Source organism: Corvus moneduloides, chromosome 1, assembly GCF_009650955.1.
Source record: "Corvus moneduloides isolate bCorMon1 chromosome 1, bCorMon1.pri, whole genome shotgun sequence".
Taxonomy (NCBI): Eukaryota; Metazoa; Chordata; class Aves; order Passeriformes; family Corvidae; genus Corvus; species Corvus moneduloides.
In genome coordinates, this window is record NC_045476.1 from 112,829,991 (window position 1) to 112,842,517 (window position 12,527).

General features: G+C 39.2%; 1 protein-coding gene across 4 annotated transcripts in view; it reads left to right on the forward strand.

Annotated features, from left to right (window-relative positions):
* Positions 1-3,889: 3,889 nt before the first annotated feature.
* The window catches only part of MYOM1 (myomesin 1), an 81,208-nt gene continuing 72,570 nt past the window's right edge, over positions 3,890-12,527 (forward strand). For 3 of the 4 annotated variants that reach the window (XM_032122900.1, XM_032122909.1, XM_032122918.1), the window contains exons 1-2: positions 3,891-4,034; positions 7,597-8,043. In XM_032122900.1, coding sequence (XP_031978791.1) covers positions 7,658-8,043 — 386 coding nt within the window. In that variant the 5' untranslated portion in view covers positions 3,891-4,034; positions 7,597-7,657. Of the gene's footprint in view, positions 4,035-7,596; positions 8,044-12,527 lie in introns of all 4 variants that reach the window. The other variant, XM_032122891.1, reaches the window with a different exon arrangement.

Here is a 12,527-nt window from a genome sequence, read left to right on the forward strand (position 1 = left end):
TTCACCAGATCTCTTTGCATTCACCCTCAACTTCTGGAAGACTTTTTTAACTCATAATTGATGTTTGAAATTTGAGGGCCTGTCCTGCACGGAGTGTTGAATAAAACAATCTATAAATTTCTGATGCAAATTTTCCTCAAAGCTTTGTTCAGCCTAATTGTTATATTAGACATAATTTCCAAGTGTGATGGCTAAAGAGCTAAAAACATTTTTGTTTCTTCTATTAATACATGGCTACTATCCTTTCTTTTAAAAGAAACATTTGATTGATTCAGAAGTATTTCATCAATCATTGTGAGGACAATGAAAATGAAAGATGTTCTTGTATACTGGGTGGTAAATTTGTGTTAGCTGTGCCTGAATGATTGTGGAAATGATTATTATAATACCTGAGGCAATTGTTTTGTATTATTGCAATAGTAGCTTGCACTTCAGTAAGATGATATCTGTAGTTTGTTTTCTTTGTAATGAAATTGTTCAGTTACACAGGCTATGGATAACAGAAAAGGGGGTGACAATCACTGCAAAGTCACTGTTTTTAGTGCTCCCCTGGGGCCATAGGAGCTCCCCCACAGGCTCTATCAGGACCTGGAAGCCAGTGTCATCTCACTGCCACAGTCCCAGACATTGGGCACCTCTGTTTGGCCAATATCCTCCCTAAACTATTTAACTCATATTTTGAAGAATATTGCCTGCTTCTAAAAGCTGCACACCTAAATGGCAAGAGCTCAGATATTATACCTCAGTCAAGTTTTCTGGTTTCGGGTTATCTGCAGTTGGTACAACTCTGGTCCTTCAGCAATCGTGTGTCAAGGTGTTTCAGCCAGTCTTTCCAAGATGCAAAACTAAACTGAGTGATGGTATTAGAAAATCTTCATCATTATTGCTATACAGGTATTGAAAAATCTGTGGTGTTTAGGAAAGAATGATAAATTATGGGACAGCACTTAACAACCGTCTGTTTCAATAGGTAAATTAAAATGACAGCAGATACTCTGGATTGAAAAAACATCTAAGTGCCAAAAGCACTTACTTAAAGAAAATATAAGAATTTTCTCTTGGAATAGCTCCAGGAATCTGCTATATACTCTTGGGGTAAGGTTTTATTATGAACAGAAACCTTTATAATGTTGCAAAGGAAATAAATGCTGTCAGCAACAACAGGTTTATGTGACATTTCCAGCTCCAGAGAGATGCTGCAAAATAAATGTTGCTAATAATGGAAAGGCAAATATGTCCATATGATGAAAAAATGATCTAGGCACCAACAGTCAACAGCTTGAGAGGCTTTTGGAAAAACTTCTATCCATATCATGGAGACAGTGGTCATGTACTTGGTTCTTCAGGTGTGAGGTCAGACACTCAAGCTGTTGTAGGCTGCACCCAGACCCTTCTGTTAAAAGGTTGTTTCCTTGTTAAATATATGAACTGAGTGATGCAGAAAATAAACAGAAACCTGGAGATGAATACCTTCTTATGGGTGAAGGCAAGGAACACAGACCTCCCTTCTCTTCAGCGGGTTATGAAGATGGCTAGGTGGGCTATAATGGACAATAGCACATCTTCCTAAAGTGATTTTTTTCTGGAGAAAAATCAATTCAGAAAACTGGACCCAAGTTTGAAAGCAAACTCCAGAAGACAACATACATGCTCAAAGCCTCTGTTCTCCAAAAATTGTTTAGCTAGATTTATTTAAGGTTATACTCAAGAGATGGCCTGGAATGCTGTGGAATTTGAATTACGCCCCCAGCTACAGGATGCTGTAATTCTCAAAACTTCAATGGACAATCCAGAAAGCATCTTTTCTCTATCATGTCAGGTTCTAAATTAAGATTCCAGCTTTCCCATTCAGAAAAGCAAACTGGTCTCTAGCACTATGTAGTTCTCATTAGGAGAAGACAGAACTAACATTTCCTAAGGGTGTTTCTCCCAAGACTAATGTGACTAAATACATGTGGTTGCAGAGTGCTGCAGGGATTCTGAGGCTTGCAGAGCTCTAAGTGATTTAAAATATGTACTTTGATATTCAAATAGGAGCTAAGAGATTTGATATTAGCTGTGAATATTATAATAAAGCTAGATCTGAAAGTGTGTAAATTTAAGGGGCAAAATAATACAAAAGATTTTGCAGTTACACTGTATCTCCATTTTATTTGCGGAATGAACAGAGGCAGCACAGAATTTGAAAACTGTATTGAACTTCATAGTGCCATTAAACCTGGAAAAACACTGAAAATGTTGTTTAGATTTTTATCCCTCTCCTGTGAGCTATACAGATTATCGTGCAATGAGAGCAATGTGATGTTTAATTGTTTTCATTCCTCTGCATCTTCCTGAATTCTTAAAAACCAATTTGCATGTCTTTAAGACTTTTACGATGTCAGCGCAAATGACCCATGGTGAAGGAGTGCATCAGGAGTCTGTAATGGAATCCAGGAGTCTGTCCAGTGAGGCCCCATCTACTCTATCTAAAAATATACATTATAGCCCAGAACCTATAGTTCAGTGGCACTGCCATTGGCACAGTGTTCTGGGGGAAGAAAAGCTTATATTAGGGGTCCCATTTTTCGTTCTGCCTGTCTGCAGATTTGGCCTGAGCCACAGTACAGTTTCTATGACTGCACACATTTTTGCTGGCCGTAGTTTCTGTCCTCATGAGCAAAAGCCCATGGATTTGGTGTAGCTGAGCAGCTCCTGGTGTGGGAGATGAAGAGGCTTCTGAACTTACTGCATGGTGGAGCATCAGGCAGGAGGCAGTGGATCCCCAGAGAACAAGTAGCTAGTGGGGACAACAAAGGGATTTCAGGTAGAATCAAGGCAGTGAGGTGAAGAAGAAGATACTCATGAGCTATTGTAGAGAAAAGCCTGGGATCCTCTAGCCTTGTCCAGACCTTCTTCTGGTTGTTGCACCCATAAAGGGGACAGCGTCAGCAGAGCAGGAGGATCTGGAAAGTTCTCAGTTGTGTTGCATGGCAAGTGTGAAAAGAGGCTATAGCAGAACTGAGGGGGGTTAATATTTCTGGCAATGCAAATGCATGAAATAAAATGCACTAATCACCTTTATTGAAAGCTGTATTTACAGTGCAGAGGAAAACTGTATTTACAATGCAATCACACTGCATTCCACCTATTAGATCTTGGACAACAGAAGTTGTTCTGATGTAATATTCAGCCACACTGATTACTCATTTTTGTGCCAGAATGCTGTGACCAAAATGAAAGAGGACAAGCTCATTTAATTATTCCTAGAGGGAATACTGTTTAATTTAGAAACAAAAAGTTGGATTTTAGAGCAGCATTGTTTATATCTATTTAAATGCCTCATGAGGTCATGTTCTTGATTTAGTATTTTATCTTAAAGAAAATGATAAAAAAGTAACACTGTCAACAGAACAAAGAAAATACATTTCTATTGAAATGTAAGTCATTGTATGACTTTAGAGAGTCTTGGTAGATTGTCTGTCATTAAGCTGAAATATCTGTATTACATGTACTGTGGCTTGGCATTAAAAAAAAAGGAACCAGTAAAATGTTCATATTCTTGTACCGTAGCAAAGGTCAATACAGGGATTGGTCTTTCCTAGTTTCTGGTTCATGACACAATTTTTTTTTTTCTCTTCTCCTAAATCTGATATAACTGAGGAAAAAAAAATCCTAGAAATAATTTTGAATTTGAATGCTGATTTTATGCAGAATTTAGTGAGGATATTTTAAAGGGAGAACTCTGTATCTGCTTTAGTTTGAAGCTGCCGTCATCATGTCTTTGCACAGAGATAGTACAGGGTATCGGTATCTGTCTCTGTCTCTCTCCCTCTTCGATGCTATATTTATAGCATCCCCCTGGCCATAAAAGGTATGGACTGGGGCTCTGACATTCCACTGACTGCAGGCATTATTTTTGTTCTGGACCTTGAAGTCCAGTCCTTACCCCTCGTCCTAACTGCCTCTTTCTTTGCTGGCTTCATTGTTGCTGTATTTTTGTGCTATTCATCCACTTGGGGCTTTTCCATTTGCTGCCATTCATTTGGATCCTGGTAAGTGGGGTTTTTTATGCTGGAAGGCTTCAATTATTTTTAATCTGAATCTGTAATGCGAAGTTGATAGTAGCTCCCTTTATTCATCTTAGCTCAGCAGTTGAGGGATTTGTGGATGTGAATTGAAGACATCTGAAGGTTCAGCTGTGAAATGAAAGAAGTGCAGGGCTCTTTTATTTTCACTCAGTGAAATATGCGTATTGTCACAGTACTCTCAAATGAAGCATGGGTTACTGAGATACAGGAGAAGTTTGTCAGGTAGTCTCCTGTGGGCTTACAGAATGTTTAAATAACAAAAATATTTTCTTGTTGCATAGGATGTTATCTTTTCTGTGCTTACAAGAGTTTCTTTTTTTAAATCTATTTCACTGTTTTCATTGATTGGTGGAGTAGCTCTTTAAAGAATTACACAGACTGATAAACAGTACAAGAGGTAATGCCAGCAACATCTCTTCCCTTAATGTGTAGCTATGAACTATGGGCAAGTACAGAACTGTCTGCCTGCTCAGTAGTAATTTTAAATACTCAGTTCAACAGCTGATAAAATATAGCTCCAAAAACTGCAAATTCATCTAACTATGGCCACTAATATTTTTAGGCCAAGCTCAGAAGTTGTGAAGTGCTACACAGATCTTGAGAGGGAGTGTTGCCCTCACACTGAAGGGGGCTGGTTAGTGGATGCAGTCTAAGTGGGTGCAGGTAGCATGGATAAAACTTAAGAGATGGGAGTCAATCTGATAATCAGGCAGTGCTCCAAAGAGGAGCAAAGTCCTTAGAAGTTTCCGCATTACTTGTCATCTCCGATAGCATCACACTACTGTATCTGATCAGACTAATGTAACTAACTTATCCTGGCCTGTGAGCAATCCGTGATGTTTCAGAGGAAATATAAAACATAACTCATAGTGTGATAAAATACCTATGAAAGGAGTTTCCTTTTACATGGTATGAGTCAGTGTTGGTCTTTGATTTGAATCAGGAGAGCTGACTTTGTGCTCAGTGCCTGCCTTGCTATCCTTACTCCTATCACAGACTTTTACTCCTGAGAGCAGTGAAATCCCGACCTTTTATGTTTGGAAGAAAAATGTTTCCTTTGTACATTTTAAGTTGTTCTTTTGGTCTGATAAATTGTAAATGAAATGCCTCACTTAACTTCTTAATGGACAACACATGCAGCACTTTATACTTTTGGATCACCTTTCGTACACTGAAGCCTGGAAGGCTGTGGGAATGCCTGAGCTGAATGGCTGTTAGCATTGTGGCTGTTGTATGAATGATGAAGCCAGCCAACACTTCAAATAAAGCTGGTGAAGACAAACTGTAGTACTCTGCAGAAGGAAAACAGGATGTTCTCATGTTCCTTCCCTTTCAGTGTGCAAGACAATATTCTTCTGTATGCCTTAACCTTCCTAAGCAGTGACCACGACACTTATAAATCCTAAACCTATCTCTGCAGAGCTTAAAGAGGAAGGCAATGAAGAAAAATGAAGAAAAAAATCTTCTGAAACTAGGGAAATTAAGAGGAACTACATATTACTAGTAGCTAACAGTGAAATGAGTAACAACACAAAATACTGTCAGGTATTAGAAACAAGGATGCTAGGCAGAATAATTGCATTCTTTTAGACTAACATGAAAAAATATGAGGAATATGGGAGGAATAAGGGAGTTAAAAAGGAACATCAGTTTTTGCCTTAGGGAGCAATGGGCTAACACTCCCATTTCTCCTTCTTCCTCAGATAAAAATAAAGTAAATGCATAATCTGGTTTCCTTGAAGTCACAGTTTCATTGTGGTCAAGATATCAGCAATTTCTTTTACATAAGGCATTTCTGAATGAGTTTCTTCCTTGTTGACTTCCTTCGACTAAATGATCTATTCAGTTATCCTACAGAGAGCATCTTCCTTGTGAGAGCCCTGAAATATAAGAAAGTTTTCCTCTTCGTTTTTGGTTTGGTTTGGTTTGTTGTGGTTTTGGGGGTTTTTTTTCATAATTTGCCTTGGTTGGGGTGAATACCTCAGCAGTTGTCAAAGAGAATAGTTTGAAATTTGTTGACTTGCTATCAGAACCAAATAGTAGAGAAAAAGCCAAGGACTGAAATCTAGGAAGCTTAAAGACCAGGGAAAAAATTACAGAATCACAGAATATTCTGTGTTGCAAGGGACCCACAAGGATCATCAAAGACCAACTCCTGCCCCTGCACAGGACAACCCAAACCACATATCTAGATTTTCATGAAGTCATGATTGCTCTCCAGTTCTGTAAGTGTATTTTACGACCAAACATTACATTGTTTTGCATTAATATGAGGAAAACAAGAAGCAGAACAATTTTCCCACTGTTGTGATTGATATTAAAAAAAACCCCAAAACAATAACAAACAGCTCTCACCATTATTTTTGGATCTTCTTTAAATCCTTCTTAATATTTCCTCATTGTAGCTAATTTCTGTTACTAGTCAGCTGCTTTTATCTTAAAAAGATATTACAGGGACAATCCTAGTAGCCTTGTAAGCCTAAAAGAAAGAGAAAGCAAGGTTATCATATGGATTACTTGAGGCAAGCTTGCATGTCAAAGTAGAAAAGTCAGTTATAACCACAGCAAAATTAAACAAAAGCAAAATAATGACTGAATTGCTGGCTTTAAAACAAACAAACAAACAAACAAACAAGGGAAATTCTTTCTGCACTCAACTGTCATTCCATTTTGAGAGGGGAACTACCTCTCACCTGATCAGATTTTGTACTACAAGTGACCACAAGACCATCTACTGATGTCATGCAAAATAAAACTTAAATGGGCCTATTGTCTGGAGGAAGGGTTTTGGCAGTCTTGAACATGGTATTTTTGGTTAAAAAAAAGGATTTGGATTGAGGAGCATGATATTATTTTACCCATTGCATACAGACTGTATCCCTGTTTAAACTGTAAAGGTATAAAAAGCAATAAGCCCTGTTGAATTGAACCCTGGTATCACATACAAAACAATCACTGTAATGCACATTTAGAGAAAAACTGACATCCTTCTCAATCTTAGTGTTTTAATTCACTGTTATAATAATAAATGGGACATTAAATTCAATCTGAAAATTGAATTACAAAAACAAATTAAATGTTCATATATTTTTGTTTCAGCCTTTATAGGCTTGTTGGATTTACTCACGCCTTTAAAAAAAATTTATTACTTTATTATCTCTATTGTAATTGAACAAAATTATTTACACTATCTCTGAAGAAGCCAGACATACAGAGTTTCATTAGTTTGCAGTAATACGTGAGCACATAAACCTTGAATAGTTTGCAGTAGCAGGGAGGCCAACTACAAATGAACAGACACAATGGTGCAAAGGTTTCTGGTCATGACAGGTGATATGTGAGCATCTTGAAACCTGAATATGAATCTGTCTGAAAGTCTGAATCACATAATAAAAAGATAACTCTAAATTTATCGCAGTTGATTTTTCAAGTTCAGTGTTAGTTTGTGTGAAGCTGTGTATTATTTGTATGCTAACTCAGGAGTTTTCGTTACAATAGTCCTTATGTTTGGCCTGCTCTTTTTCAGACGTCATCCTGTTTATTTACATTCAGAAAAGTGCAGTGAAACCCAAAATTCAAAGGCACCCATGATGTCTTTACCTTTCTACCAAAGACACCATGAGCACTATGACCGTGCGTACCGCCACAAAGCGCTGTCGTCCACTGTGAGCCAGTACCAAAAGGAGACAAAGAGCAAATCTGCCGTCTATGCTCAAGGATCTGCAGCTTACGCCAGGGGCTCTGCGGCCCATCGCCACTCGTCTGCAGCGGGCTTCAGCCTTGACTCCTCAGCAGCTTACAGTCATGGATCCACAGCCTATGACCACTCTGCCATGCAAAGTAAGAGATCTGCTGCCTACAGCCTTGACTCTCAGTCCCTCAGCACCAGCTCAGCTGCCTACAGCCATGGATCTGAATCCATCAACAAGCTGGCTGCAGCCTACAGGCTGGGATCTGAAGCCTACAATTTTGGGTAAGAATATCCGTCTTCAAAACAGCATTCTGGTGCAAGTATGTCCAACCACTTCCCATTGAAAACAGTGGCAAAACTCTCCTCCTTGTCCACATAAAGTTTCTCTATAACTTGGCATTAATCTGTTTTCCTGGTTTGGTGTTTTCCCGGTTTGGTGTTTTCCCTTGGCTTTGGCAATGGGAAGGGCTGTGGTCAGCTTAGTTTGTTGGACTAATCCATGTGTGAAGGTTGGACTGTCGTAAGAATAGCACTGGCAGTGCTGATGTGGCTGAATGGTGACATATTCATGCTCCAAACTGGTTAGGCATGAGTTACCTGTGCTTCCAAGTTGTTTAGCCATATTAATACAGCTGAATTAAATATGAAGAGTTGAGACAGCTTCTGGATTGAGGCTGTCTCTTATCTGGCCAGGTTGGAGGAGTAAAAGAACTCAAAGCTCTTCATGCAAGTTTGAGCTGATGTGTCCATATATGATTAATTCTTCTTTGGCCTAATAGTTTCACTTTTGTGCTGAGTGATTCAACAAACTGAAATTTTCACACTGTGTGTTGGTTGAGGCATACTATTTCCAAAGTAGAAATAACCTGAAGTGTCCATCTTGCATAAGAAGAGCAGCTATGCTTAGCTGCCATGGGGTTTTTAAAATTTAAGATAATAAATATTGCTCAAAAAATTACATTAGCAGAATATTTTTGATATAATAGCCTCATATTATTTGTATGCATATATCTCAGAGATTTACAGAAATTAGGGAAGTATTAAAGTAAGATTAGGGCAGCTGTTAGCAATAGAACAAATGATCAACAAATTACAGCCCTGAACATCTGCTCGCTGTTGTATTAATGTAAAATTAAGAGTACCATTAGCAGAACTTACCAAAACTTGTCCACCAGAAAATTTAAATTTTGCAAACTTAATATCCTCCCAGGATTGTGGATAATGGTGAAATCTTGGCCAAAACCAGTGAAGGAAGGACTACATGTACCACAGTAAACAATACCTTGTGATTTCAGCCTTCCCTTGGCTTTCAGGAGGTTCAGGGTCCAATCTCTATTTGCCAGGGTTTGTTCAGGAATTTGAACCTCAGGCTGTTACAGCCCAGGTAAATGACTTTATTTAACTCCTCACTGCAAGATAGATATTGAGTTGCTGGAACGTGTCCAAAGAAGGGCAGCAAAGCTGATGAAGGTTCGGGAGCACAAGTCTTATGGGGAGGAGCTGAGGGAACTACAGTTTTTTAGCCTGGAGAAAAGGACACTCAGAGGAGTCTTTATGACTCTCTACAACTGCCTGAAAGGAGTGTAGCCAGGTGGGATTCAGTCTCTTCTCCCAGGTAACAAGACAGGATGAGAGGAAATGGCCTCAAGTTGCACTAGGGGAGGTTTAGATTGGAAATTGGGAAACATTTCTTCACTGAAAGTGTGGTCAGGTATTGGAATAGGCTGACCAGGGACATAGTGGGATTACCATCCTTGGAAGTGTTCAAAAATGTGCGGATGTGGCACTTAGGGACACGGTTTAAATGTGGGCTTGGCAGTGCTGGGTTACTGGTTGAACCTGATGATCTTAGAGGTCTTAATGATTCTATGATTCTGTAGTTGATTGTCTTAGGCTGGGTCATATCCAAGCTTTGCTGTTGAAATAATTTTACTTGTGCAGACAATTAACCACTGAGTGAAGCAGTGAGAATCTCATTTATGACGAAAAAATAGAAAACCCGGAGGTTCTGGGACTGAGGGTTATGCTTCCAAAGGGAGCTGGGTAGGGGAAGATATCCCAAATTTCTACAGCGATGCAGTTGTGCCTGCACTCTAGCTGACCCTAAGCCAAAGCCTCCTTCTTCTTAGAGAAAAGGTTCCAATAAAAAAAGGAACTTCAAGTTGTGAAAAATCATTGTTTAAACAAACCGTTTTCTGAGTCCCAGTCACAAGCACTTCAGTTGTCATGTGAGTTTCTTCTAAAATCTGTATATTCTCATTAAGAAGAACTCTAATATGAGCAGTGTGATATTGAAGGAAATTAAATTGCTTAGTTGAGAGAGAACCTAAAATATTTCCAGGTTTCCTGAGGTTTTGCTTGAGATAAAAGCTTTTGGTTTAAAAGAGCATATTTGCATATATAATACTCTGTACAAGAGTTGCCAATAGATTGATCAGAGATAAAAATGTGTCAGCTGCAACTTCTTTATTTCTGTGATCCTGTCATTGTGTTGGAAGTTTGAGAAATTCAGTGCTGCTACCTAAGACAAGGACTCTGAAGATTAGACAGATGTGATTCCAATCTCTCTTACACAAAACTTAATTACACAGGAGACAATATCTCTGAATGAAAATCTCAATATTTAACTAGAGTTTATGGTTAATATAGCCTCTATGTTGGTATTTATTTCTTTTTTTGCAGCCCATATTTCTGCAATTTGCAAGAGGTAAAGTGGAAAAATAATGCAATTCTACAGTTAAATGTAGTTCAAATTTGAAGGACTTCTTGCCAAATTTGTGCTGTCTTTCCCAGATAACCCAAAACACTTCAAGGGATAATGTGGAGGCAAAAAGCATTACTCAAACATATTAGGAAAATCAGATTTTCTGTTTTCATCCATATGAAAAGAATGGTGTAGGGAAAAAAATAAAGAGCCTTCAAACTCTTTCAATTTTCTAGAAGTAGAAAAGGCCTTGAATTGAAATGCTGTATCTAAATGACCTCAACAGTAGTGTTTGCTTGAAACCAGAATTGACACACAAATCCAAATCCCAACAAAATTTTTCAGCTAACAACTGATGATTGCACATCAGTGAATATGACCATCAAATATACTTTTTTGCATAACGGATATAGTTTTGCAGAAAAACACCCTAAACCCAACAGGAAAACTCAAATACTAAGTTTCTATTCAGGTCACTTCTTATTTTTATCTAAAGTAGCTTCTGTTAAACTTACTGTTCTTGCAAAATTTAAGTCTCATCCTTTTCTGTAGTCACAGTACAAAAAAGTGTTCATGAAGCAAGAGTGTTGGCATGCAGTAGTGCCATGTGAGGAATTTATCACGGGGAGAGCAGTGGAGAAGGACTAGGAACTAAGTGACCTGCAAGACCTTGACCCAGACCCAGTTCTCTGATGTTGAAGCCTCGCTTGAGTGAAAAACGTTGCCAGAGTGTGGACACAGGCAGTTTGAAGGAGCCACAGCTTGATTTTTCAGGACAAAAAATTTTCCATGTGCAAGTGGCCTGTCCCCCACATTCCAAGTCTTCTTCACACCACAACAGCTTGAGGAAGTACAAGGAAAGAAATGAAAACTGGCAAAATCGAGAGCAAGTATGGAAGCTTGCAGCTTTGCTGGTTGCAGTTGGGCAAAGGTGCAGACCTCTGGGCTCCCAAAAGGAAGAGCGTCTCACCATGTAGAGGTTGCCTCTTCACACTCAGCCCTCCCCACCAGCTCGTGGGGCTGTCTCTAGCCAAGGACTTTTTCTTTGGCCTCAGCAGAGGCAGGAAAAGCGACATGCGCTGCTTCCCATGAGGCTCTGTGCAGGTGAGGGATGTATATCTCCCACAAGCTGATGTTGTGGCCATCCATCCTCTTCCCCATCCAATCCTTGGGGGCTGCCAGCATGGGAAAGCTGGCTCCTGTGGGGAAACCTTCTACAGCAGCACTGCATCCTCCATGCGCTTCTGAGAAGCTTTCAGTCCGATCTGCCAAAGCTGCTTATAGCACAACAGGCCTGTCAAACCGGACTGCTGGATTAAACTCATTTAAATCTTTTTTGTGGGAGCTCAGTGATTTGCTTTTGCTCAAACTTTCACTGCTTTTCCATATGTTATTTTCCTGTCTAGCAGTATCAGATAATCCCATTGTGTCACAGACAGATTATCTGTCACCCAAAGGGCCAGACACCTGCTTAGAGGGAAAACAGAAATTACTGGTGTGGCTCAGGCATTTGCATGTATTTTGCAGGTCAAGCAAAACAGTGAAGAAGACGTGGTGTAATTCAGGTGTACCAAGCAAAGGGAGGAGAGATGCCCTTCTAAATTGCAATTAATTAGGCTGCCAGTGAGAGCCAATGCTCTTCTGAGCAATATTGTAACCAGGATCGGGACAAGGCTGAGTAAATAATACACTTCCAGAAATATGAGAAGACCATGGTCTTGGCACTGCTTATCCTTTGGTTTATTATAGGTGAGGGTTAAGAAGCTGGCTTCCAGATGTCATCCCCAAGCTTGGAAATTGTTTTAATGAGACCTGCTACGTGGAAACAATTCCCCTTCAAATAAAATTGTTGTGGAAGCTGTGTTAGGGAATATTGCCAGCAATATTGCCTGGGCTTGTGACAAACCTGTCAGCAACTCAAAATGAATATAGTCACAAGAAAGCACTTCTCATTTTTAAAGGCTGAATTTAAAGAGTTCTGTTCTGAAAATATTTTTTTTTTTCCTTTCCTGTAACTGGGTTTGCCAATCTACTATCTCCTATTTACAGTAAGTTAAAATAC